This window comes from Phyllosticta citriasiana (genome assembly GCF_038021145.1).
Source record: "Phyllosticta citriasiana strain CBS 120426 chromosome Unknown IWZ02scaffold_10, whole genome shotgun sequence".
NCBI classification, from domain to species: domain Eukaryota; kingdom Fungi; phylum Ascomycota; class Dothideomycetes; order Botryosphaeriales; family Phyllostictaceae; genus Phyllosticta; species Phyllosticta citriasiana.
This window is the reverse complement of record NW_027117287.1, coordinates 1,267,138-1,291,023: the sequence shown is the minus strand read 5'-3', so window position 1 is coordinate 1,291,023 and position 23,886 is coordinate 1,267,138. Positions and strand designations below refer to the sequence as shown.

The following is a 23,886-nucleotide window of genomic DNA, read 5'->3' as shown; positions in this document are numbered from 1 at the left end:
AAGCATATCTCTTGGGCAGGTTGGCCAAATCCTGATGGAGCAGTCGAAAGGGCCTGAGGATGCCATGGGGGGCAAACCACCGCGTCTTGTCCCCCGACATGCTAGAGCGACGAAGAAGGCGGGTGAAGGTCCATGATTGATCGGGGGACGGACGCGGGTACTTATACAGGCGCGGTCAAGATCAAGTCGAGTCGTTAGCGTGGAGGTCCCCAGTCCAGTGCCCCGCCACGATGACGGCAGTGTTCTGTTCCCTCGGCGCATTCCCGGCCGCCGCTAGCATTCGGTACGTGCCCCGGTGCGCGTCTCTCTGTCGTCCAAAAACACTACCACATGGTCCTCCTTTTTTTTGCTGCCCACCATGCCAACAATTCGTGACCGACCATGGCTTCACAATTCCTCCCAAGGGCCGCCTTTCCGACCCTCGACTCGCTCCCGCGATCCTACTTCCTCGGCCACCACAAGTCCGGCTTGAGCAAAATGAAGTCGATGCTCTCCGGCATTGACTTGATTGTAGAATGTCGAGACTACCGCGTCCCGCTTTCTTCCTACAACCCGCTCATTGAGGAGACGCTGGCTGGCCGCGAGCGCATGGTCATCTACACAAAAGCCGACCTGGGCAAGTCCCAGGACAGACGCGGCCGTATGGTACTTCAGGCGAATCCTACCACCAGCATCAGGACGCTGACGTAGACACAGGCCAATTCCAGGGACATGCGAATCATCCGCGACTGGCTTGCACCGACGCCAGTCCAATTCACGGACAAAGACTCAAAGAGCGTCAAAGAAGTCTTGAAATTCGCCAAAGACTATGCCTACCAGAATGGGTCTCCTATAGGCACGCGCATGATGGTCGTTGGGATGCCCAATGTTGGCAAGTCAACGCTGTTGAACAATCTGCGCTGGGCAGGCGTCAGGAAGGCTAAGGCTGCCCAGACAGGAGCACAGCCGGGTATCACCAGAAAAATTGCGTCGTCGGTCAAAATCGCAGAAGGCGACGACGAGAGAGGTGGCCTGTACTTGGTGGACACACCAGGAGTCTTCATCCCTTACGTCCCTGATCCCGAGGCTATGCTCAAACTTGCCCTCTGTGGATGTGTCAAAGACACCATTATCCAGCCACAGCTGCTGGCAGATTATCTGCTCTACCACATCAACCTCAATGACCCAGCGCTATATGCTCAGTACAGCGAGCCAACCAATGACATAAATATTCTCTTGGAAGCTGTTGCAAAGCGGACAGGAAGGTTGAAACCCGGCGGCATACCAGACACAGAAGCCACGGCGCTTTGGATGATCCAGAGATGGCGCAATGGGCAAATGGGCCACTTCATCCTGGACAAAGTTGCGGGCGCCGGCTTGCAAGATCACAAGGACGCGTTGAAGGTGCAAGGGCCCAGCATGAACCAAGCCATCAAGGCCGACAAGGAACGCCGAAGAGAACGGAGTTGTCGGACAAGTTGGGATACATGACCAAGAACAATGAGTAGTGCTGCTCTCTTCAAGATTTATCTATTCTTCTTTTCCTCCTTCCTCGGTCCACTTCACCAGAAGGCAAACCCAATCGTCTCCAATCTCGACCCGCCGCAATGCTTTTCGCGGTCTTTCCTGAAGCTTCGCCCGAATCACATTTTTCTCCCGCAACTTGAGGTCACCCAAAGGCTCCGTCCTTGGATTCATCTTGATCTTTAAATTATCCATTGGCTTGGATTGACCACTGCCCAGCAATGTTAGCCATTCAATGCTACTAGCAGCAAAATTTCAACGCTCACCTCACCTGGGAGCTGTCCGTTATCGTATCATCACTGAAACTCCGTGAATGATTTTGATTCTTTGTCTCGCCTCTCTGACCTTGTTCCACAGCCTCAGAATGCTCCTGCCTCTCTCTGTCTGTCTTCGCCTCTTGAAAAACATTCCGGTCGAGCTCCTTCGCGAGCGACTCCAGCGCGACCTTCTCCAAATTGCTTCGATGCTTCCTCGCAAGCTCTGCATGCAGCTTCATCATGGTCAACTTCTTGGTACCGGGCGCCGGCAATTCCTGGTCCATGCGACACAGAAGCTGGCGGAATGGATCGAGCGCTGCAGAAAATGCCGCCGTGTTGGGATCAAGGTGGACTAGTACGTTGAGAGCTTCTTTGGCCACCAGCATTGCAACTTCGCTGCGCTCGCCGTACGCGTTCAAATCCAAGATTCTGCGGACAATGTCTCGAAACTCTTTGAGGTGTGTTCGAATCAGGGGCTCCGGACTGTGCGTTGTGCAGCACGCGTGAACGTCGGAGGAGGCCATCGAGTGGGAACGGCCGGGTCGGATTGAGGCGTGGTGCGTTCTGTGGAGCTGAGTGTTTCTCAGTCTCTTTGACTTGCTTATGTAGTAAGATGTGAATAGATGACTAGATCTCAATCTTTCCACTCATTTTTCGGTTTGTTTGGAAGGATACCAGACAGATTGTACAGCAAAGCTATTCAGTTTTGCCAATGTCGCGGTTTGAGCAAGTACATGCTCATTGTTGGAAGGCGCAGGACCGCCGTATTCGGGCTTTGTAACTGGAAAAATAAGAAACTAGACAGGCCTGGAAAGTGAGTCAAATATGGAGAGGTGGCGATGTGGCTAGAAGACGACTTTAACACCTCTGGGACGACGTGCATGTTAATTTTCTCTACAACCGGGAAGACAGCTTGCCACCCACCACACATTGGGGGCATCTTTTGCGTCCTTGGTCAAGTCTCTTGCCAAACAACAACCGTCACCATCTCGCACTGCTTTCCCAGCATTTCACAACAGCCAAGCCAAAAATCCTTGCGAAAGCTATCAATACAAGTATCATCGTACTTGTCCTGCACAACACTGTCAGTATAGTCTCATGGACACTCTTCGTGGGCGATCTAGCCCAATGCTAACGTTGAGCGCCTGAAAGGTCCACGAATCCTCATCGCAATGGAACCATTCGCCTTGATCTTGATGCTCCTGACCATCCTCTTTGGCGTCGCCATCCTCTCCTACATGTACTGCCTGAGGGCAATGATCAAAGACCAATCGGCAATCTTGTCGAAGATCGGAAACGTACGTGTCGAGCGCGAAGAGCGGGAAGACGACGTGCTCCGAAAAAGGATTGAAATGATCAGGAGGATGGAGGAGGAGGCTAGCCTAAGGTCTGCGACTTATCAGTGACAAGGTGCGCCCATGCCACGGTCTGGAGGGTAATCGAAGGTGATCCAGTCGACCGGCGCAAAGGTGAGCAATGTTTTCCAGCGCAACGGCACAAAACAGCTGACCATGGTGAGTAGGCTTTTCTCTTTCCTTATGGCTAGCTTGCGCTAGGCTATGCTTGATTGATGACACCCTCTCTCCTACTTCTTGGCCTCTTCCGCGTCTTCCTTGACTTTTGTGTCCTTCTTAGGTGGCCTCTGTCCAAATATTGTCGTGCCTACCCTGACCTCATCACTACCCATCGTGATGGCGCCCTCAAAGTCCGCGCTCATGCCCATACTCAACTCCAGTTGCTCTTTGGCAATGCCCAGTTCCTGAGCGACCTTCTCCCTAGTCTCTCGCAGACAAACAAAGTCTTCGTTCTCCGTCTCTGGTGTTGTGGCTTGCGACCTGGCTATTGCGCCAATGGTCATGAGACCTGCGAGCTTCAGGTGCGGGCAATTCTCCAGGACATGTTTGCACAGCGCTGCGGCGTCGCCAGGCTCCACGCCGCTCTTATTTTCCTCGCCGCTCGTGTTGACTTGCACCATAAGCCTAAGCTTTTCTTGGACAGTCTCTGCGCCTTGCTTCTCCACTAGTGCTTTGCGTCCCTTCTCTAGATTGTCTGCCTTTTTAGTGCTGTCGACACTCGACACGCACCAGAGGTTTGGTATTTGCTCGGCAAGCGGCTTGCACTTGTTCGTCTGGAGTGCGCCGATAAAGTGCCATTTGATCGAGCGGGGCAATAATTGCGCCTTTTCTTGCAGCTCTTGGTAGTAGTTCTCGCCAAAATGCACGACGGGAGGTGTGGCGCTGTGGAGGGCAAGAATGTCGGTCGCAGGCTTCAGCTTCGAAACGGCAATGAGGCGCACCTGGAAGTATCATTCAGCCATTACTGCTTGCGCTTCATCCCGAGTTGGAGTTGGAGGCAGAAGACGCGTCTTACATTTCTGCCCGTCTTGTTGACCGCTCGTATGCGCTCTGTGACTTGAGTAATGTTCTCGAGGAGCTCCTTTGCCCGCACCGGATTCACCTTCATCTCTTCGGACATGTTGTCAGGACCTTGGTGTCGCAGACAAGACGAAGTGACGTTGGAGACGATCCTGGCGGTTGTCTGGGAACATGACTCGGATGCCGATCCAGCGCGGCGGGCACTACGGTAGCCAGCGCCCCGACTTAAACCTCACCTCTTCACCATTCGACCAGTCTCTGGCGTAACGCCAAAAATTGAAGCACAAGCCGTGTCTTACCAACCTGTCACTCCTTGCTTCCATCTTGAGGGATCAAACGCCACATCGACCGCCGAACCTGCGCATAAATACGCCCCTACGTTCGAGCTTGTCCACAGCATAAGCAAGCTTTCCCCATTTTGACCCACTACAGGCGTCGCATTAACCTTTGCTCTCACAGATTATCGGGTCGAGCAGTATTGATTTTCACTCTACAAGGACCCGGCATCATGCGTCCATGCGATGAGCCTTCTCTCCAATGGCTGGGCTGTCGGTGCCAGAAGCTAGCGAACTATCCATTACACCTATCTCTACGTGGTCAATGCCAGCGCTGTCTGTGTATCAAAGAGGAGGAGGGAAAAGGAACTGATATTCCCAAATCGCCTCCACGCCGCAAATTCAAACGCAAAACCAACATTAATCTACAACGGAGAGCCGGCTCCAAACACGTGCATCGGAAAACCACACAAGAACCCAATAACGTACCGGACGAGAACCTCAAATCTCAGCCGCAGTCTCCCAAAGATTGAAGCTGCGGCGAACTCTGTCGGCCTTGGGCTCGCGCCCCTGGTTCCTGGCTGCTGCCGCCGTATTGTTCGAACGCGCAAGCGCAGTGCTGTTGAGGCTCGCCGCTGTAGTGCTGTTGTTTTGACCTCTCACCCCCTGACCATCTTTGCCTTGGTTGTTCCCCTGCGCTCCGGCAGCGTTGACCCCATCGTTTCCAGCTCCTTTCCCCTTTTGGCCTCGTTTTGCGTCCTGTTCTTCCTGAGCAGCGGCGCCGTCTCCGTTTTCGCCGCCTTTTCGACCTCTGTTGCCGTTCTGCTGTCCAGCGGCACCGGCCTGAGTGCCTCGGCCTCGTTGGCCTGCTTGCTGGCCTCGTTGCCCATTTTGCTGTCCAGCTTCACCTGCCCCAGCGCCTTGACCGCGTTGACCGGCTCGCTGGCCTTGTTGCTGCTGGTCTTGTGGTCCATTCTGCCCTCCGGTAGCGTCAGCTCCAGGGCCTTTGCCGAGTTCGCCTGCTTGTTGGTCTTGCTGCCCGGCTGCGCCGGCCTCAGTGCCTTGACCGAGTTGGCCAGCCTGTTGGCCCTCCTGTCCATTCTGCTCTCCAGCAGCACCGGCCTCAGTGCCTTGACCGAGTTGGCCAGCTTGTTGGCCCTCCTGTCCATTCTGCTCTCCGGCGGCACCGGCCTCGCCGCCTTGACCGCGTTGGCCTTGCTGGCCTTGCTGACCGTTTGGACGAGGTTTGCCTTGTTGACCAGCTCCTCCTTTTCCTCCTTGACGCCCGTTGCCATTCTGGCGTCCATTATCAGTGGCACCGGCTGCTTGCCCCGCATTACCGTCTTGTCCTTGTCCAGCTTGTCCTTGTCCATTCTCTCCCTCTCCACCTCGTCCTCCTTGGCGTCCGTTTCCATTTCCAGCGTCGCCGGCTGTCTGTCCACCGTTGCCTTCTTGGCCTTGCCTTTCTCCGGTTTCTCCCTGCCCGTTCGGCCCCGCTCCGGCTTGAATCCCATTTCCAGTGTTGCCATCTTGCCCTTGTCCGGCCTGCCCTTGGCCAGTCTGTCCCTCTCCATCCTGTCCTTGTCCGGTTTGGCCAATTCCAGTCTCCCCTTCTCCGGCTTGTCCCTGACTGATCTGTCCGTTTCCGGCTTGGCCAGCATCTCCACCTTGAGCACCAGCCCCCTGCTGTCCATTTCCGTTTTGACCAGTACCCTTACGACCATTACCACCTCTGCGGCCCTCGCCAGCAGTGCCATCTTGTCCCTGATTGCCGTTGTCGGTGCCTTGCAGTCCAGTCCCGTTCTGCGCTGCTGGTCCCGAGCCTACGGTCTGCCCTGCATCGCCGGGCTGGGTTCCTTGTGCGGCATTGCCTCCAGCGTTGGTGTCTGTGCCGCCTTCCCCGTCGTCCTCATCATCGTCGTCGTCGTCATCATCGAGCGCTTTCTTGGTGTACCGCTTCTTGCTCTGAGAGTTGTGATGACTGCCCTCCGACTTGGCAACAGACGCCAAATCGTCCGAGACAGCTGTTGAACGAATGACCACTTTGAAGTGTTACTTGGCAATTTAGAAAACAAAGGCAAAATAGTGAAATACTTACAGTCTGGATCTTTGAAGTTTACGACAGGATGCGCGGCTACCAGAGCCGCGGAAGCCAACGCGATCAGAGTGTGAGAGAACCTCATTTCGAATCTTGAGAAAGAGATTGAGACCAAAGTCGGAGATGAGTGGGAAGGTAAGTGAAAGCGAACGCTTCTCGGGGCAGGTATCAGAGAGAGGAAAGAGAAAGCCAAAAGATGAATGTCCTGGAAGAGAGTGATATGCGAAAGCGGATGCAGCCGAGAAGATGAGTTTCGAAAACAACGTTCGAAAAGGCTTTATATCCACTCAACTTGATGGGCAGATGAGCTCCCTACATCACCTCAGGTCTTAAGAAGTTCTGTCTCACTTGACCCCTTTTCTTCGATCGACACTGCAGTCAGCACCAAGATGAAAACAAAAACCAACGTAAGACTGTCGAGGGGGGTTTGATCAAGGTTCAAGAGCTGATGATCTTCTGGCCCAGTACTTGTGCGTGCCTCAGGTGCTGGTGCCTAGAGTCAGCCTGGCACTCGCGAGAAGAGCTCTTCGAGAATTGGCGAAACAAACGAAAGGCAGCCTCTGACCAAACTTGTCTGAAAGAGGCGGAGATGGCTTATATGAACGATAGTCTTGCCGTGGTGGGTAAGAGGCTAGAAATCATTCGGGGCCAGGGCATTCATGGACCGCATGATCGCTGACGGGTTTTGCAAGGCGACAACATCTCATGAGCGCTTCTCGATGAGGCTGAGCCACGATTGGAGGCCTCTGAGCTGCAAGACTCCAAGGAATGGTCACAAACTTGAGAAACGAAATGAGGCGGCCGGTGCATAAGTTTGACATTGCGGAGACCACTTTACTCTCTGTTTTGTTTCCGCTGATGCTACCAAGACTGCGCCACAAAAGCATCATAAATGCAGGAAATATATCGTCCTCTGGTCGACAGTGTGGACTGACAACGACAGCATGATTTTCGTCTCGGCTCGAGCGACCGCCGCACGCTGCAGCCTTCTACGACCACTCGGTGGTGTAGGCCGCGAGTCTCCAGAGTCGAGAAGACGCGCTGAGGTCTGACGCGCTAGGCTGCGCGGCCGCGTGTCCATTCGAAGCAGTACCTGTCTCGATTCTCTCTCGACCCCTCGCCCTCTCCTGGCAAACAGACGCGACTGCTACGCGTTTGGTTGGACTAGTGCATCACCAATAGGCCTGATCACATAATCATCTGAGAACTTGGGAAGGATGTGGTTGGATGGAATGACAGGCCAGATGCTTATGGACTGCTGATAGACTCGTTTGCTGGTAGAAGAGTTGTGGGTACTCTTTGAAACCTACTCGACTCGGTGACAGCGGCTGGCGGAACGACTAGCATCGTGTGCGTAGGCCAAGCTGTTTGGAAGCGGGAATCCACCGACAGCCGCAAGTCTGTTTGGCAAAGACACTGCCAAGAGTGGCACAGAGATTGTAGTCATTATCTTATTGTTCCTCTGTAGGCAGAAATGTTCAGTCTCTATACCAGTGTCAAACATGGTCCACGGACTAGGAGCTGCCATGTTAATTAGGTAATACTTTGCAAAGTCGGCGAAAACAAGCAGACAAGCAGATCAGGAAAGGACTCATTAGAAGGTGTATAAGGCGAAGTCTGAGCTTCCTCGATGATGGACACGGGGAACATTCAAACACACCAGTGCCTCGGACAATGCAGTCATCATTCCTGCGACCATCGCAGCGGTCATAACGATCTCATCGATGCGACTGATTTGAGATGATTCCAGGAAATATCTACAGGTCTAACGGTAACTCAGGATACTTCTCCGGCCACAGGACTGCGTGACTACAAGGACCATCTATGCCATCGACTTCCTAGTTTGGCCTAGCGCGACGCAGTTTTGCCGACCGATCCACCACTCAACGCCAATGACCACCACCTCAGTTTCATAGATTCTCAACACCAAACCTCGCTCGACATGGGGATTCCCCGCCTCTTGCTGACGCTGCAGGATCATGGCTCGGGCGTCGAACTTGGGACATGTTCAGTGGCTGGAGCCTCCGGGGAAGCGGTCATCAACCTGCCTCGGGACAGAAAACGGCAGGTCGTGATAGACGGGCCAGGCCTCGCGTACTACGCTTACGAGCGAGCCTTCGCGGCACGTTCTCACGGACGAAACGCGCTCGAGGCGATGCCCTCGTACGCAGAGGTTGGGGCCGTTGCGGTAGATTTTCTGACGGTGCTGGAGAAGCACGGATTGGCTCTGTGAGTACCTATGTGATGCAGGACAGACAGCATGCGGGCGGCAATTTTTGAAGGCGTCACCGGGAACCTGATTGACTGAGTTGAAAGAGCAGCAATCTTCTTCGACGGTTTGCTACCTGAGGCGAAACGCGAGACGCGCATCAGCCGTCTCCAGTCTTACACGAACCAGCTTGCCCGCTTTCGAGCGTCGAATCCGGACGGCCTGCCAGTGAGCAGGGTCGTCGCTCGGCCCGTCGACTTTGGACAGTATCGGTCGACGCCCGAACGACTGCGAGGACTTCCCGCCAGTCCTTTCTTGGTGCCGGCTGTCATTGACCATCTCAATGAAAGCCGCTTCAGCAAACACATCTCGGTGGTCCCTGCCGAAGCCGACGTCTTCTGCGCTGACCTTGTCCGCTCGCTGTCCAAGTCGACAGACTGCTGGCTCGTCTCCAATGATTCCGACCTGTTGATCCACGACCTTGGCGCAACAGGCTCCGTTTTGCGCTTTCCTGACATCAGCGTCTCGACGTTGCCGGCCCGCTCGTCCCTCAAAGGCTTCGCGTACTGTCCGTCTGAGATTGCAAAGACGCTGGGCTTGCGTTCGTTGCAGCCGTTTGGATTCGCGCTCCAGCAAGATCCGCATCGCTCGCTGCAGCAGTGTCTCCGGTTTGCCAAAGAGCTGGATGGCTCTGACAGAGCGTATGGCGCGTTCCTGAAAGAGTTTGAACCGCTGCCTGCGTCCTACAAGGCGGAGCAAGGAGCCCTTGAACAACTTGCACCTCTCGAAAAGAGTCCATCTCAAGATGCAGGTGCCGGATTGACAAGTCACCTCCTCAAACTCGATCCCCGCATCTCCGAACTCATCCACCAAGTCGGATATCCCCTTACTGCTGCTTCACTATCTGCGGACCCCGGCCCAAAGACTTGCCATATCTACCTTCCCTTCCTCATAGAAGACTCGGCCCGCGCATCCGCCTGGCGCATCTCAGCGCCCTTGCGTCAGCTTTGCTACGCTCTTCTCGCCCGCTTCCTACCGCCGTCCTCGCAAATTGTCGAATTCACGCGGCGAGGGGCGCGCGTCGTTGGAGACGCAGTGGACCTTGCTAACGGCACTCCCGACGAGCTGGCTCAGGGTGACGGGGCCTGGCGGTCATCCGTGTTGACTCTGAAGGAAAGCATTGGCGACGAGGGTGCTTTCGCCGCTTGTCCCGCGCTGTTCTGGAAGCTTTTCGCCGTCGATTATCTCTGCAATGAGCTGGCAGCAGCCGGCGAGCACCAGCAACTACCTACACGCGCCGAGGTGCTGCGTCTGCTGAGAGGGCCGGGGCGCAGTGAGAGCAGTGGTGTTGTTGGCAGCGAGGCCATCGTGGTATCCTGGGACGCGACCCATCGCGCCTCGCAATATCAAGGCGTGCTGTACTCCCTCCGCATGATCCGTCAAGTCTTCGAAGTCTCTCTCGCAGCAACAGCGGCACATGGACAATCGGCTAAGCAAGCGCTGAGCGCGGCAACTCGGGACGTCGTCGCCGAGGTTGCCGCACGAATGGTCAACATGCCGTCTGTCTCTTCTCTGTTCGATCCGCTGCAGACGGAGAGCCAGAGCGCCGCCACCGCTTCAACTGTCAGCGAGGACGACGTAGTCAGGGCTATCAGCCAACTTTCCAATCTGGCCGTGGCGGATGACGACGAAGATGAAGGGAACGGGAGTCAAGGCGGGAAGAGGAAGACGAAAAAGAAGAAGGGGACTCGAAAGAGGCAGCGCGGGAGCGAGGGCGCGGCGTCGACGGCGTCGCAGAAACGCGTTCTCCCCACGAACCAACAGGTGTCGGGTAGCAGGTTCGGGTTTCTTGATGTGTTGGGTGACGAGGATGGGAGCGATTGAGAAGTGTGGATGCAAAGAGGTCACAAGCTCGCATCGCGCTTGTGGCCCCACGAATCCAGGCTTTTGAATATGAAGTGACATAGAGGAAGGTGGAATACAGAGGCACATCAAGACTTCTCCCAATCGGCATTCGAGTTTTGTTGGTGGTAGACGGTACATCGACAGAGTGACTACTACCGGAGTTCTATATGAAAAGTTCCAAAAGGAGATACAAACCATGAACAGTTGTTTTGCAAGCTGCTGCTGCTGCTGCTGCACCAGGAAATCAAACAGCACGTCTCAGGACCACCCTTATCCCAGCATTGCCGACAAACCCCATGCCTTTGGCTGGCTTTGAAAAACGAAAAGAAGAGGTTCCATGACTTTCCTCACACTCGCCACCCTGTTCGCTCGAATTCGCGACTTGCTTGCTGCTCTTCCATTTCCATCTTAGACGTCTTCTCGGAACATGCTCCTGCGCTCACTGGCCGGACTATCGTGCGAGGCCTGCTGCGGTTGATTCCTGCCACCCACGCTCGTGTCGATTGGTCGCGGACTGACGCCCCTCAAGCCCATGTCGCTCCTCTCGGCCGAGTCGCCAAACGGGTCGCTGCCCGCCGTCGTCGTGCGCGCCAGCTCCTCTTCGTATCGGTCGTCAGTCTCCCTCGACCTGCTGCGGCCGCGTTCGACACCACCCCCGTACCCGCTGTCGCCCAGGTCGACCCGGCTCTGCGCCGCGTACGCGTTGCCGCCGTACCCTCCCGCCATGCTGTAGCCGGCGCCGCTGTACGCCGTCGGCTCGTGCAGTCCCAGCTCTTGCTCCTCGTAGTACGCCTCGTTTCCCACGCGGGTATCCCACGCCTCGTCTGGATCGAGGCCGCGCGCCCCGCCTCGCGCCGCGCCGCCTCCGCCGAACCCGCCTCCAGGTGCTGGCGCTCCACCGCCGCCACCGACGCCGGCCTCTTCGTAGGCCCCGGCGGCGTACCGCTCGCGGCCGGCGTCGCCGCGCCTGTTGCGGCGGTTCTTGAGCGCCGCCATCTTGTCGTTGACCCAGCCGACGATGCCGCTGGGGGCGGGAGCGGGCAGCGCCGAGGCCGCGACGCTGGAGCGCGAAGACTCGCGCGCGAAGGGGTTCAGTGACGGCGGGGGCAGTCCCATGCGCTTGGCTCTTATGCGTACCCACACCGTGTAGCCGGCAAAGGTGGCGCCGGCGAGGAGGAGGACGACGAGGAAGAAGACGCCGATGCCAGACATGGTGGCTGCGGATGTGTCTGCAGATGTACTGCCTCGTGTGTACTAAGCGATGTACTGCTTGCTGTAGATGCAGGGAGCTTCAAGGTCGGAAAGATTCGGTAATCGTGGCGAGAGTTGAGAAGGCTTGGGGACGGTCGAAGCTGGCGTGGATACGGCGGAAGTCGAGGAAGATAGCAATGTTGGACATGGATGAGGACTGGGCAGCCTTCGAATGGCAGGAAAATGGGATGGCTGCGGGCAAGATTGGCCGGGAACGTCGGCGGATAAAGGCTTGGGATGCGAAGATGACGGTGGAGTTGGAGGAGGATTAAGAACAGGTTGGGTCGAGTTGAGGTGCTGTGACCTGAAACAGCTCCAGCCCCGGTCGACTCGGGCTGCCCGCCTGCCTGCCATTGGCTGCCGTTAGGCGACATGGTAAAACGGTCGCGCTCTCTCCGACATCCATGACCGTTGGCAATTCTCTTGAGCGTCAATTGTATGGACCCGGAATCCGCTTCTCGAACTTCCATGTCTGTGACGCAACGCATGTCTTGGAATCCGCCCTGCCCTGCCTTGCCCTGCCCTGTGCTCAGACACATCTGTCAATCCCCCAGTAAAAAGTCCCATGTCGATCACTGCGGGGCCACCAACGACACTCGATTCATGCGTGGACATGTTCATTTTCATTTCCTAAGCTGGTCCGCGACTGAAATTGATACTCGATTGCTGGAGCTACCGCGCCGAAGCCTGGACGCAGAAGATCGTTTGACGCACATGTGTCCTAGGACCATCGATTTTGACCTGCTTGCTGCAAAGCTTGCAGATAGGTTCCGTGGAAGAGCAAGGACCAAAGGAAGCGTTCAGGGCGTTGCTCCCCGTTCTGTGCCCCAGGCATCTTACAGAAGGGGTTTCGACGAGCCCAAGTTTTTTGTTTCGCTGCCACTGCCCCTTGATGTGGTCTCGACTTTGGATCAGTCGTATTCGACCAATTCCCAGTCATCAAGGTTCCCCCATTACAGACTCAACTTCGAGCTTGACGCTTGAGGGCATCATGGGCTTCAGCTCATCTTTGTATTCTGGGCCGACGGACTTGACTTTTCGTCCGTGGTTCTTGTACTTTAATTTCTTCGGCCTTTGAGGTGGTAGGATGATGTCGCATTGGAGGCTGCGAAGAAACGAGCATGTGGTTTTAAAAGACGGAGGAGGGGCAGCGGCGGTGGCAGCAGTCAGCACATTCAACATATCCCTCGCCATCAAGGTTTTTTTTTTTTACCATCATTAAGACTGAGTGAATAATGGCAGGCAAAAAAAAACCTCTCTCAATCTCAACAATCTCGAAGAAAAGAAATTCAACGGTCCCTGCCCTTTTCTTGACTCGAATCCATCATCTCTGGAAAATGGTAGATGGATCCCGGGCCAATGTTCCGTAGATGGAAAAGAAAATTAGGGGTGGGAGAAGTGATGCCGCTGCTGCTCATCTATCCGTTTAGTGATGTGCTGGAATGGCGAGCAAGATCCACGGGACGATATGAACCGAGAGGAGGAGAAAAGGCACAGCTTGTGTGTGAGTGACCGGTGGACATTAAACAAGTGTCTGTTAGGAGGGGTAGTAGAGGGTAGCTGTCTAACATCTAGTAGGAAAGGATACGGACATGTAGCGTTGTATATTGTCGACTTGTCTTGCGTCTCCGAGTAGATCAGACATGCATGCACGCCATGTCCTTGACTCGACTGCTTCTCTGTATAAGCCACGGTGTACAAAAATGGCTTCTATACATCAGCAGCTATACCTATATAACTTGACTAGCGACTTATACCTCCATTCGATTCCTCCGTCACTGACACATCTTGTCTGTCCTGAAAGAAACCCACATCACAACTTTTCTCCTCTCCCTGGCGACTTCGTCTTCGCCATCCACCACACCCAGCACACACACACACACACACACACATCAAACATTCACGCAGGCCCCATCTCTTACATTCGATCCCATCATTACCAGCTTACGAGGCCTTCATCATCCGCAACCCCTCAGACCATTTCAAGAAACAGACCGACAGGCAATTAGATAATTCAGCGGCGGCGTTGCCGTTGCGGCAACATCGGCATCGGCATCTGCGCCATGCCGCCACGCACGCACGCACCCCTTTGTCCACCCGCCCACCCCTGCTGACGTTCTTGGTAGATGATGGGTTGGCAAGCCGCCCACCCACGGCTTTCGGCATCTTGGGGCGTGGTGTGGTGTGGTGCGTTGTTATCGCGGTGAGATAAATTTTGCGTTTAGGCTCCTGGAAGGAGCAGGGGGCCAGGGAATTTGTGTGCTTCGTACGGGCCTAGTCTCGTTCGGATGTCCGTTTCTGCTTTGTGCGATTGCGGCGCAACGGTCAATTCGCCGCGGATGTTGATGCGAGTGGTCTGTAGACCTGAGGATAAACGAACCCGTAGCCTTGGAATGATCGTCATGTCTTGATAAGAGCTATGCGTGCGTGCCAAAAAAGTAGGCTTGAAGAGTATTAAATACAGAAAAATCGAAGATTGCCGTTCGTTGTTGCATGGTCATGGCCAATGCTGGCGCTAGTCGTCCTTACCAAAAGTCTACCCCTAGTTCAACGCCACGCCCAAATGCAGTCCGTTCTTCCTCCCTACACCAGCCCATCGCGGGACAGGCGTCCTCTAGCGTCCACACAGACTAGTGGGCGGTGGTGGTATTTTTCGCAAGGCAGTCCACAACACTGCCTCGACTCTGCTCCTGCAGGTGCTGCTGCGCGCGCAAGCAATGCGCAATCATCGTCGCGACGACAGCGATTCTCTTATGCAGCCTTCTTGGCCTTGGCCAGCTTCCTCTCGCGCCTCTTCTTGGCGGCCTCGGGACCGGCCTCGGTATCCAAGACGTAGTCCCACCAGCGGAAGCTGCTGGCGTAGTTGCCGATGAAGCGCTCGTGGTGGACATCGTGGTGCTCGGCGCCAGCCCAGAAAGGCAGGAAGTGGTGCAAACTCCAGGGGAACTCATAGCCACTGTGCGCATCGATGGCCTGGAACAGGCGAAGAACGATCCAAGCATACATGGTCAGGATGTGCAGGTCCTTGGTGATGGCGCAGTACACAATGGGCGAGCCAACGGTTCCCAGACCCAGGATGAGAACCTCAATGGGCGAAGCGTATTCTGCGGCCATTCCAAAGGGCGCCGAGTAGTAGTGGTGGATCTTGTGGATGTTCTTGTAGAGGTATGGGAAGACGTGCATGGCGCGGTGGGTCCAGTAGTGCCACGAGTCTTCGAGGACGAAAAAGATGGCGATTTGGTAGGCCATCTTCAGCAGCGAAGGAAACGGCACACCGGTCTCGAGGCCGAAGAATTGAGCCATTGGGTGGAAAAGCCAGATTTGTGGGAGCTCAACGGTGAAGTGGCTGAGCAGGACGTAGAGGGCGCATGACCATTGCTCCTTGACAGTGGGGATTTTTTGCTGGTAAAGTCAGCGCGATTGGGCGAAGTAGCGGGTGGGTGGTTTTACGTTTTGAATCTTGTACCTGTTGAAGTAGGGAATAAAGTCGATGATGATCCAGGGCAGAGAGCGGCCGAAGTAGACGACCTCGTGCATGACAAAGGACATGATGCCGGTCGCGAGAATGTCGTTGTTCATCCAGACGTAGTAGGCGAGCCACATGCGCTCAAAGTAGTTGAGCGAGACATTGTACTTGGAGACTTCGTCAAAATTGGCCCAGTAGCCACCGTCGGCGGGCAGGAGGGGCGCCTGGTAGGCGACTGTTGCGTTCCTGTGGGGATGGTTAGCGCGAGGAGGAGCGAGCAGGAGCGACAGAGGCAGACGAACATGGTGTGGACGCGGGATGGAGGATGAGGAGAGGGAGAGGACTGAGGTGGGCGGAAAACGGCGAGCGGGTGGATGGTTTTGGGAGGCCGGGGGTTTTGACGTGAGGGCCTCAGCTCACGCAACCCGGCAGTCGACTTCCCGCCGCCGCTCAGGGACTAAGTTACCTACGTCGTACGTTGGCGCCGGCTGCCCTAAACCGCTTTTGGCCCGCCATGTCGATGATTCTCTCCCGCGTCGCCATATTGTGGCGCGACGGGACAAACCCTCAGCTCATGGTGGTCCAATTGTTATCTAGGTTAGGTTGTGTCTCGGGATCCCTGGGATACAGGTATGGATGGATCTGATGGCAGACACCCACGCCAACGGCCACGGCAATGTTTCGCTTCTCGCCGCTCAGGCCCTCCACTCCCCCCTTCTCTCGAAGACGCACATGCTTCCGTTGGCCAGCGCACTGGACTGGACGACCTGTCCAGTACCTTGCCCACTCTCTATTGGAATCTGATGTTTCTTGCCACGGCTGACACTGACAAACTTAATCTGCAGCCCCGCCCGCCCGCCGTCAGGTCGTCCCTATTACTATTGGCCTGAATACATGCGTCAAGATCTCTCGGCACCAGCCATGCCCGACCCTTCACCGTTCCTGGCTGCTTTGCTACTCGACAAAACTCCGAATACGGTCGCTGTCTCTGCCAAACGATGCCTATGCCTATCCTCACTGACAGAAGCAAACCTCACGCTCCTTCTTGCGACCTTCAGTCCCTTTCTTTCTTGCTCTTCACCGCTCGCAACAGCCGACCACCATTTAAGCATAAAGCCCCTGCTAGATTGCCGTCTAAAGTGCCCCGCTTCGTGTCTTGAGCTTTCGCTTGTTTCCTTGCGTCAAATGTGAGGCTGCATCAAAATCGTCCAATCAAATATCGGCCTGGGCTACACTTTAAAACTGTGTAGCAGCAGCCAAGACCCTTAACATGATCTAATCTTTCATCTCCGTCTCGGCCCCGCAGCTCGATGGCCTTGATAGCAGAGCATTTCCGAACCTCGTTACATCTCCAGTCTCGTAGCATGCGTGACCTCGAATTTCCTAACAAAGTCCTTGATTTTCGCGTACTCTTTAAATTCTTGCGTCTCAGCAAAATCCGTGTTGCCAATAAATGACACCCATTCCTCCTGATCCTCTGCTTCTTTTTCCACCCTCCAACCCCCAGCCACTCTCTGAGGTGCCGAATAGTTGGCAACGTGATGCTTGACCATTCCAAACGCCTCTTCGAATCCAAGGCGTGCTCCGGGCTTGATAAAGTGCCTGCCGATAGCCATGACGAGCGCGTCGACGGGTAGCTGGTCCTGTGCCACCTGGACGTGGAACATCCAGTCAACGGTGACGAGACCTTTCAGCAACTCGAGGAGCTCCTGGTTTGCTGCCGATGGGAGCCAATCTTGACGGTGCCGTTGTACCGAACTCCAAGATCCGACAATGTAGAGTATTGATGGGTCCTCAATCTGCGTGTACCAGTTGAAGGATTGCCCCTCAAACGATTCCATGGCCCGCGTGGCCTTCAGCAGTTTGGATTTGAGAGATGGATCCTCCAAGGATGCTCCGGGTTCGAGGCGGAGCTGAGCCAGTTCAGTCACGGCCATGTTGTCAGGTGTCGTTGAGCGGAGGGGCTGCGTGTGCCATCACAGGCACAGCTCGTATATGTATGGCTGCAGTGGGGCTCGGAACATTGCGGGCGCGGCGCGTCAGGTCAGAGCAACCGTGTCTGGAGCCTGGGCGTGAGACAGCATTCTGTCGGTGGCTTTGTGGCAGGCGGATGTGGTGGGTGGTTTAGAGACGTGGGCATGGATGGCCAGGAAGGTATCGATTGGCTGCTCCTCCACTGACTGACTGACTGACAGCACCTCTTGGCTTGGCGCCTCTTCCTAGTGCCATCGACCACGGCCGCATCCCGCTGTTTCGACGCATCACTCCTTCGCTCCATATTCTCACTGCGCTCTGCTCGTTGCCATTTTGTTGACCTTTCGCTGTTGAGGCGGCTTCCCAACTGCCTCGCTTCTCCGCCGAAGCTCGCGTTGAAGCGCGTCACACGCCGCATCCGAGCGCCTCGTCTTGCTCCCACCGGACATTTACCAACTCCATCCCCTCCACAATCTCTGTGCGGCTCTGGCGCGTCGCGACACTGCTCCCCCGACCTTCTGCACCACAGCGTCCGCCCTCCGCTCCACCAAAGAACCCCTCCATCGCCTCTCTCCTGCCAGCCCGACTCTGACGACGGCCACCGCTCTTTGGCCCAAGCCCCACCCGCCACCTCTTCAACCTTGTTGAGATTCGTCGAACATGCCCTGCTTCCAGGGCCTGGCCGTCAGCATCCACACGCCTGACGGCCCGCTGCCAGAATACAGCATCCAGAAGAACTCCAGGACACACCGCATCACCAGCTACATCCCTGTGCCGCCCGCAAAGATTCCTCCCGGCTCCACCAAGCCTGAGCAGTCCACTTTTGCCATATCAATCACCCTGCTTACGCCCGGCCTGAACGTTCCCTATTCGACCCCAAAGCCCACTCCGGAGGACCCTTATCCCCGCCCGAAGATTGTCGGTGGCCTACCTGGCTCCGCAAATGACCACGCCAAGTACGGTCCGGTCATCGGGCCCTATATCCCGCTGACCGCGTCGCCCAACGAAACCATTGCCGCGTACATTTACTTTGACGGCCGGCCAAAGGAAGAGGTGGCGACACTGCTTCGACGGGGAGAGGAGACCTGGGTCAATTCAAGATGGGTCAGCGTGCCCGAGTCGGAAGGCGGTGGTTTGGCTGAGAGAGAATTTCTATTCCGCGAAGTTGGACTCGAACGGTGGCTTAACGGCTTGGATCTCGAAGGCAAGGATAAGGACGTTGCCGAAAGAATAGAAAGGCGGAAGCAGCGCCTGGAAAAGAAGAGGCGGAAGAAGCAGGAAAACCAAAAGGCGAGCGATGATGAGGCCATGGATGAGGAAAAGGATACCAAGCCCGTCGTCAGCCAAAACGGCGTCTTACGGTACGGCGAGGACAAGAATGCACCAGTGGAAGCGCTCTCTGGAGACGACGGACTATTCACATCCGACTCGGATTCGGACGACGAGCCCCCAATGCCCGAGGCTGCTGGTCAGATCAAGGTTGCACTATACCGTGTCCTGGCCTCTGGTGAAATCAAAAGGGGAGAATACTCTCCGCAGTTTGACGCTCACGACGACGACGACGGAACTGGCGCAAACGGAGAGTCGGGAAGCGGGGATGCAGATGTTGATCACACTACCAGCTTTGCCAAACCCAAGTCTCTGGATCCCAAGTCCATTAGCACACAAACCGTAACTGGCATTGATCCTCCGAATAAGCCGTACGCAGTGTTTACATTCCTGTATAGAGGAGAGAGTAAGCAAAATCGCCAATTTGCAAACGCTGTAAATGTTGACCAATCGCAGAGCAACTCCGCAAAATGGGCATCTTGGCTTCTTCCAAGACAACACCCAAGACTCCGACTACCACGAAGCGAAAAAGCGCACTCGACTTTTCCGCTCTCAAGCCCCTGAGCACCACCGGAATCCGGAATTTTGCTGGATATCGGGATCCAGCCGGCAATTCTCCGACGAAGAAGGCCAAGGGCGGCAAGATCAAAGACGAAGACGCCATGGACAGCGACGCAGACGACGAAGACGACGTCCGCGTCGGGGCTGACGATGACGATGACGCGGATATTAAGCAAGCAAAGGACAATCCTTCGCCAGAAGAGCTCGCGAGACAACGTGAACTCGCCGAGGGTGTGCGCCAAATCAAGGTCAGTCTGGAACCGCAAAACAAGCCGACCCATGCTAACACCCGGCAGCTTAAGCGCGCCCACTCAGCCGAGCCAGCCGATAATCCCTCACCCTTACGCAGGTCGCCATTCGGCGGCTCTGACACCCCCGGAACATCGAGCACCAATGCGCTGTCTCCTGGTGTGGAAGCACCCACATCAGCCGCCGCCGCCGCCCTTGCCGCTAAAGAAGCCGCTCCCGAAGCGATTGGCAGTCCTTTTAAAAAGCAACGCGCTAGTCTACCTGGCGTCGAGGAAAAGACGGGGTTTAGCACCGCCACCTCATCTTCGCATGATCCGACGAGAAGTCTCGGTGAAGGCAACGCTAGCATTCCTGCGGGGACCTTGATCAAGCAAGAAAGGATGGACGAGGACGAAGAGCTGTGAGTGGAGTGCACGGTCCTGCAAGGGGGAACATGACGCTCCCAATGTCGATGATGTCGTTGGGTGTTTTAGCCGTTGGTTTTTGGGTGCGTAGGGGAAATAGGGAGGAAAATTCAGCCTCAGGGGGCGTCTTCTGCTACTGCTGCTACTGCTGCTACTGCTGCTGCTAAGGAGGGATGCCGGTGGAATACCCCGTGTCCAGTCAGTCTTCTTTTTAAACCACTTTCCAACCTTTCTTGCAAAAGAAAACAAAAGGCACACACCCACCACTACTACTCCTCATAAATTTTTTTTTTCTCTTGAATTCGTTGTGGAGCAGCCAGCCGACATCCATGTCAAATCGTCGTCTGTCTGTCTGTTTCTTGCTTGCCCGAGTCATGCAATGCTTTGAGTCCGCCTTGGCCTGCTCTTGCTATCGCTACTACTACTGCTGCTATTGCTGCTGCTGCATGTTGGGAGGAGTACGGTTCCTTCTTCTTCTTCTTCTTCTTCTTCTTCTTCTTCTTCTTCTTCTTCTTCTTCTTCTTCGTCTTCGTCGTCCTCATCGTTTCTCTTATTGCTTGGTCGTCGGCTCCCTGTCTAACTATTTACCTGCCTGCCTGCCTGCCTGCCTGCCTGCCTGCCTGCCTGCCTGCCTGCCTGCCTACCCACGTACCTACCTAGCCTACCTAGTGGCGCGTCGTCTCTCTCATCTCCACGCGTACGCGTGCGTGCGTGCGTGCGTGCGTTGGCAAGAAGGGACGACCGGGACGTAAAGATCGGCAGGGGACGGGATCGGAATGAGTGATGTCAGGATCTGATCTGGCACACACCTAGGCTAGTAGGTTGGTTGGTTGATTAGTTGGTTCGGTCGTCTTCATCATCAAGGCAGGCAGAGGCAGGCAGAGGCAGGCAGAGGCAGACAAAGCGGACTTAAAGTGTGTGCGTGTATGCATGCATGCATGCATGGAACGGACGGACGGATGGATGGATGGACAGACCGGACCGGATGGGAGGGGAAGGAAATGAAAGGAAAGGAAAGGAATGGAAAGGGAATATAATATGTATGGGCCGGAGTTTTTGATAATTGGATGTTTGGACGTCTGGATGGCGGAATTGCTTAGCTATCTTACCTAGCGCGCGAGCGAGCGGACTCACTGACTCACTTTGGTCATTGTTGCCTGGGAGAAAGAAGGAAGGAGGGAAGGAAGCAAGGAAGGAAGGTGTGGGTTGAATTGAAATGAATATGGCATGATACGACACGACATGATGTTGGTTGCCTTTCTTGCGTGGAGATGGGTGTTTATTCATCGTTTGCTGATGATGGGTGTTGGTTCTTGCAAAGAAGCGGGGGCAGAAGAGGCGAGGAGAATAATATCAAAAATAGAAAAAAAAAAAAGGTGGGGGGGGGGGGGGGGGGGGGGGGGGGGGGGGGAGTTTGGCCATGGCATCTGTAAGAATATACATGTCTTTTCAGCATCGCGAAGTATTGTACATTGGTAGATATATCCTGCCCATGCAGACTCCATCCACTCATCCATTCCCTACCAGGCTCTGCTTCGCGCGCTCGTCAACGCCACACTACCATACATACCTGACTCACACCAGATGCATGACAAGACAAGCTGGATGCATAAGCCAGACCAGACCAGACCAGAGCGACGAAAAGAAAGGCGGTAACACAAGACAAGATCTAGATATCATGGAAGAAAAAGCTGCGTTCTCTGAAACACCAAAAACACTGAACTCCTTATTCAAACGCCCATTGCAGTCTCGCCAGCGAACTGAGACTCAAAGAAACCATTCTCCGGCTACAAACTTTACGAGAAAACACACGCTTAACGACATCTGCACTTGCTAACTTGCTTGCGCCCGATTCAATCCGATCGTCTGTAGAGACGTTACCGCAGCGTTCCCCCCTGACTGTCTACGGCCTGCCTACCCCCTGATCTACCCCTTGCGTCAAAAGTCTCTCCAACCACGCACACCATCTACAATCGCTTACTACTCATGGGGTGAAGGCGACACTCATGACGCCTCTGCAGACGCCACGGCGGCAGCTTCTGGTCGACTCTGGTGCGATACCGTCTCGTGAGCACCACTTCCGCCATTCTCACCAGCCGCTGCTGCTGCTGCTGCCGCCGCCGTGCCATTCGCACTCGCGGCGGTGCTGGCTCTCCTCCTCCCACGCAGCTCAGCCTCAAGCTCTCTTATCCTCTTGCGCAAAAGCTCGTTTTCCCGCTTCGCCTCCTCAAGCTCCTGTCGATGCAGCGCCGTCTCCTCGAATCGGCTGACGTGTCCACCACCGACGCTTCCTCCCGCCGAGACACCCAGACTGGGGCTCCGCGCGAGCGCCACGCCGCCCGCGTATGTCGAGCTGCTGGCGCTGCTGCTGTCGAACGCCGGGGTGCTTCCCGTCGTTGCTGCTGATGTTGGTGCGCCGGTGGCGTTGTTGGAGTTGGACGTGGAGCTGCTGCCGCCGCCCGGCGACGAAATGGAGTACCGATGGTGCTGCTGCTGGCCGCCGGTATGTACGCCCACCAAGCCGACCCCAGCAACCGGACCAGCGCCGCCGCCGACGCTGTGGCTGAGCGTTGGAGGACCGGCAGACGTGCCCGACCTCGACACACTGCTGGACGAGCGGTCGCGCGACCGCCGCGACGCCGTGCCCGAGGGGTGCGTCGGCCCCGTCAGCGCGCCGGCGTGGTGCGCTGCTCCCGTGCTCAGCGGGTCGCCTGTTGCTTCAAAAAGGGGGAACGGTGTCCCCGCCGACGCCGGCGGGTGGAGATGTGCGTGGCTGCCTTGCAAGGAGTTCGAAGTGCTCATGCTCGAGACGGACGTTGTGCTAGCTACAGAGGCCGAGTGGGCGCGCAGCGCGGAAAGTTCGCGGGTCAAGCGGTTTACCTATGACGTTGTTAAATATTGAGGATTTGGCAAGGCGGCCGAAGTATGGAGAGACGGCCGCGTGGAAGTCGATATCACTAGAAAGAGGACCAATACTCACCACAGCCTCCTGCTCCAACTCCAACTCGTGGTGCAGCTCCGCCGCCGTCAACGGCCGCGGATGCCTCATAGGCACACCCGCATCCGTTTCGGCTCCCGCGCCAGACCCAGTCCTGGCCCTGCCGTTCAAAGCGGCTCCAGACATAGACGACATGTTTGGGCTCAGCGGCGGAAAAGGAGCATATGTTTGTTGAGATTGTTGGTGTGTATGTGCGGTGGACGAAGCGTTGGAATGGTGGCCGAGGGGAAGTGGGGGTGGGTTCATGGGAGAAAGTTGCGATGTTCGGCGAGAGTGATTTGGCGACGAGCGGTTCGAGGCACTTCTACTTGTGCTGTTGCGGGATGATGATGTGGTGGGCTGCGGCTGTTGAGACGTCAACAGGTGGTGGTTGTTTTGGGCTTGTTGGTGGCCAGAGCTCATCACCGATGACGAAGCAGCCGTGGCTAAGGAATTTAGATCAGGAGCCATGGTAGTTGCGTAGGCGGCGCCCGGTTGGGAGTCGGGGGGGGAGGAGAATTATAGGCAGTAAGTGGCAGCAGGTGTGGTGGTGTTAGATTGGTTTGCGCGGTTGCGGGGAGAACGGAAGTGACCAGAAAGCTGCCCTGGCTGGCCGCCCACCCCAGGGTCCCTCCAGGCTATTTCGACCGACGACGCGGCCAGATATGACACATGAAGCTTGAGCTTACTGTTTCCATTTTCCTACTTATGAGCAATCATGGCACCCATCCTTCACCCAATACTCTGCTCGTGCCGTACACCACTGGCGTTCAGTCGCTAGGCAGGCTCCGCCACTAGCTATGTTTGCTTGCTCACCACACCACCCCCTTACCTGCCTGCCTGTTCTAACGCCTATTCGTGGTGCCCTTTTTTATGCCCACCCCTCTATGCGAACCGCCCTTGCGACCAAGCGGTGCCCCGCTGGCGATCCTCCAAGAATCAAGCCCTCGTCTTGGTGACGTACGAAACATCTTAGCCCGAGGCCAGAGTGCGCTCTGAAATGCTGGGCGTGCGCTTGGAAGCACAATGTCATCCCCTTGTCCTCCCCAGATG

At 55.9% G+C, this 23,886-nt stretch overlaps 10 protein-coding genes across 10 annotated transcripts; 3 read left to right on the top strand and 7 right to left on the bottom strand.

Moving 5' to 3' along the window:
* The first annotated feature begins 237 nt into the window (after positions 1-237).
* On the top strand, positions 238-1,618 carry IWZ02DRAFT_43802 (P-loop containing nucleoside triphosphate hydrolase protein). Its single transcript, XM_066766686.1, has 2 exons — positions 238-645; positions 697-1,618. The coding sequence occupies exons 1-2, from the start codon at positions 382-384 to the stop codon at positions 1,468-1,470; spliced, it is 1,038 nt and encodes a 345-aa protein (XP_066620984.1). The 5' UTR covers positions 238-381; the 3' UTR covers positions 1,471-1,618.
* Positions 1,490-2,441, bottom strand: IWZ02DRAFT_43823 (uncharacterized protein). The gene is made up of 2 exons (XM_066766714.1): positions 1,770-2,441; positions 1,490-1,714 (listed from the first exon to the last, which is right to left on the bottom strand). The coding sequence occupies exons 1-2, from the start codon at positions 2,282-2,284 to the stop codon at positions 1,510-1,512; spliced, it is 720 nt and encodes a 239-aa protein (XP_066620983.1). The 5' UTR covers positions 2,285-2,441; the 3' UTR covers positions 1,490-1,509.
* A 658-nt stretch (positions 2,442-3,099) lies between these two features.
* IWZ02DRAFT_43796 (uncharacterized protein) lies at positions 3,100-4,319 on the bottom strand. The gene is made up of 2 exons (XM_066766682.1): positions 4,131-4,319; positions 3,100-4,056 (listed from the first exon to the last, which is right to left on the bottom strand). Exons 1-2 carry the CDS (start codon positions 4,233-4,235, stop codon positions 3,346-3,348), a joined length of 816 nt encoding a protein of 271 aa, XP_066620982.1. The 5' UTR covers positions 4,236-4,319; the 3' UTR covers positions 3,100-3,345.
* A 592-nt stretch (positions 4,320-4,911) lies between these two features.
* Positions 4,912-6,593, bottom strand: IWZ02DRAFT_435171 (uncharacterized protein; the record flags this gene model as incomplete). The annotated part of the gene is made up of 2 exons (XM_066766422.1): positions 4,912-6,452; positions 6,509-6,593. 2 exons carry the CDS (start codon positions 6,591-6,593, stop codon positions 4,912-4,914), a joined length of 1,626 nt encoding a protein of 541 aa, XP_066620981.1.
* A 1,690-nt stretch (positions 6,594-8,283) lies between these two features.
* On the top strand, positions 8,284-10,816 carry IWZ02DRAFT_43748 (XPG domain containing-domain-containing protein). The gene is made up of 2 exons (XM_066766632.1): positions 8,284-8,737; positions 8,825-10,816. The coding sequence occupies exons 1-2, from the start codon at positions 8,451-8,453 to the stop codon at positions 10,599-10,601; spliced, it is 2,064 nt and encodes a 687-aa protein (XP_066620980.1). The 5' UTR covers positions 8,284-8,450; the 3' UTR covers positions 10,602-10,816.
* A 214-nt stretch (positions 10,817-11,030) lies between these two features.
* IWZ02DRAFT_381170 (uncharacterized protein) lies at positions 11,031-11,834 on the bottom strand (the record flags this gene model as incomplete). Its single annotated transcript, XM_066765153.1, has 2 exons — positions 11,031-11,286; positions 11,338-11,834. 2 exons carry the CDS (start codon positions 11,832-11,834, stop codon positions 11,031-11,033), a joined length of 753 nt encoding a protein of 250 aa, XP_066620979.1.
* A 2,616-nt stretch (positions 11,835-14,450) lies between these two features.
* Positions 14,451-15,938, bottom strand: IWZ02DRAFT_43622 (fatty acid hydroxylase superfamily-domain-containing protein). Its single transcript, XM_066766511.1, has 3 exons — positions 15,642-15,938; positions 15,324-15,585; positions 14,451-15,275 (listed from the first exon to the last, which is right to left on the bottom strand). Coding segments are annotated over exons 1-3 (915 nt in total). The 5' UTR covers positions 15,644-15,938; the 3' UTR covers positions 14,451-14,624.
* A 668-nt stretch (positions 15,939-16,606) lies between these two features.
* Positions 16,607-17,625, bottom strand: IWZ02DRAFT_43655 (uncharacterized protein). Its single transcript, XM_066766540.1, has one exon. It carries the CDS (start codon positions 17,274-17,276, stop codon positions 16,683-16,685), a length of 594 nt encoding a protein of 197 aa, XP_066620977.1. The 5' UTR covers positions 17,277-17,625; the 3' UTR covers positions 16,607-16,682.
* A 348-nt stretch (positions 17,626-17,973) lies between these two features.
* IWZ02DRAFT_492588 (uncharacterized protein) lies at positions 17,974-19,856 on the top strand (the record flags this gene model as incomplete). The annotated part of the gene is made up of 3 exons (XM_066769860.1): positions 17,974-19,048; positions 19,099-19,451; positions 19,500-19,856. 3 exons carry the CDS (start codon positions 17,974-17,976, stop codon positions 19,854-19,856), a joined length of 1,785 nt encoding a protein of 594 aa, XP_066620976.1.
* Positions 19,857-21,776: 1,920 nt separating this feature from the next.
* On the bottom strand, positions 21,777-23,468 carry IWZ02DRAFT_43597 (uncharacterized protein). The gene is made up of 3 exons (XM_066766491.1): positions 23,260-23,468; positions 22,837-23,199; positions 21,777-22,736 (listed from the first exon to the last, which is right to left on the bottom strand). Exons 1-3 carry the CDS (start codon positions 23,302-23,304, stop codon positions 21,861-21,863), a joined length of 1,284 nt encoding a protein of 427 aa, XP_066620975.1. The 5' UTR covers positions 23,305-23,468; the 3' UTR covers positions 21,777-21,860.
* Between the last annotated feature and the right edge of the window lie 418 nt (positions 23,469-23,886).

Coding starts and splice junctions, on each gene's coding strand:
- IWZ02DRAFT_43802 (XM_066766686.1), top strand. CDS start 382: ATGGCTTCACAATTCCTCCCAAGGGCCGCCTTTCCGACCCTCGACTCG. Junction 646..696: donor AGGACAGACGCGGCCGTATG/GTACTTCAGGCG, acceptor ACGTAGACACAG/GCCAATTCCAGGGACATGCG.
- IWZ02DRAFT_43823 (XM_066766714.1), bottom strand. CDS start 2,284: ATGGCCTCCTCCGACGTTCACGCGTGCTGCACAACGCACAGTCCGGAG. Junction 1,715..1,769: donor ACGGACAGCTCCCAGGTGAG/GTGAGCGTTGAA, acceptor ATTGCTGGGCAG/TGGTCAATCCAAGCCAATGG.
- IWZ02DRAFT_43796 (XM_066766682.1), bottom strand. CDS start 4,235: ATGTCCGAAGAGATGAAGGTGAATCCGGTGCGGGCAAAGGAGCTCCTC. Junction 4,057..4,130: donor TCAACAAGACGGGCAGAAAT/GTAAGACGCGTC, acceptor TGATACTTCCAG/GTGCGCCTCATTGCCGTTTC.
- IWZ02DRAFT_43748 (XM_066766632.1), top strand. CDS start 8,451: ATGGGGATTCCCCGCCTCTTGCTGACGCTGCAGGATCATGGCTCGGGC. Junction 8,738..8,824: donor GAGAAGCACGGATTGGCTCT/GTGAGTACCTAT, acceptor CTGAGTTGAAAG/AGCAGCAATCTTCTTCGACG.
- IWZ02DRAFT_43622 (XM_066766511.1), bottom strand. Junction 15,276..15,323: donor ACAGGTACAAGATTCAAAAC/GTAAAACCACCC, acceptor TGACTTTACCAG/CAAAAAATCCCCACTGTCAA.
- IWZ02DRAFT_43655 (XM_066766540.1), bottom strand. CDS start 17,276: ATGGCCGTGACTGAACTGGCTCAGCTCCGCCTCGAACCCGGAGCATCC.
- IWZ02DRAFT_43597 (XM_066766491.1), bottom strand. CDS start 23,304: ATGGCTCCTGATCTAAATTCCTTAGCCACGGCTGCTTCGTCATCG. Junction 23,200..23,259: donor CCACGGCTGCTTCGTCATCG/GTGATGAGCTCT, acceptor ACGTCTCAACAG/CCGCAGCCCACCACATCATC. Junction 22,737..22,836: donor AGTTGGAGCAGGAGGCTGTG/GTGAGTATTGGT, acceptor ACAACGTCATAG/GTAAACCGCTTGACCCGCGA.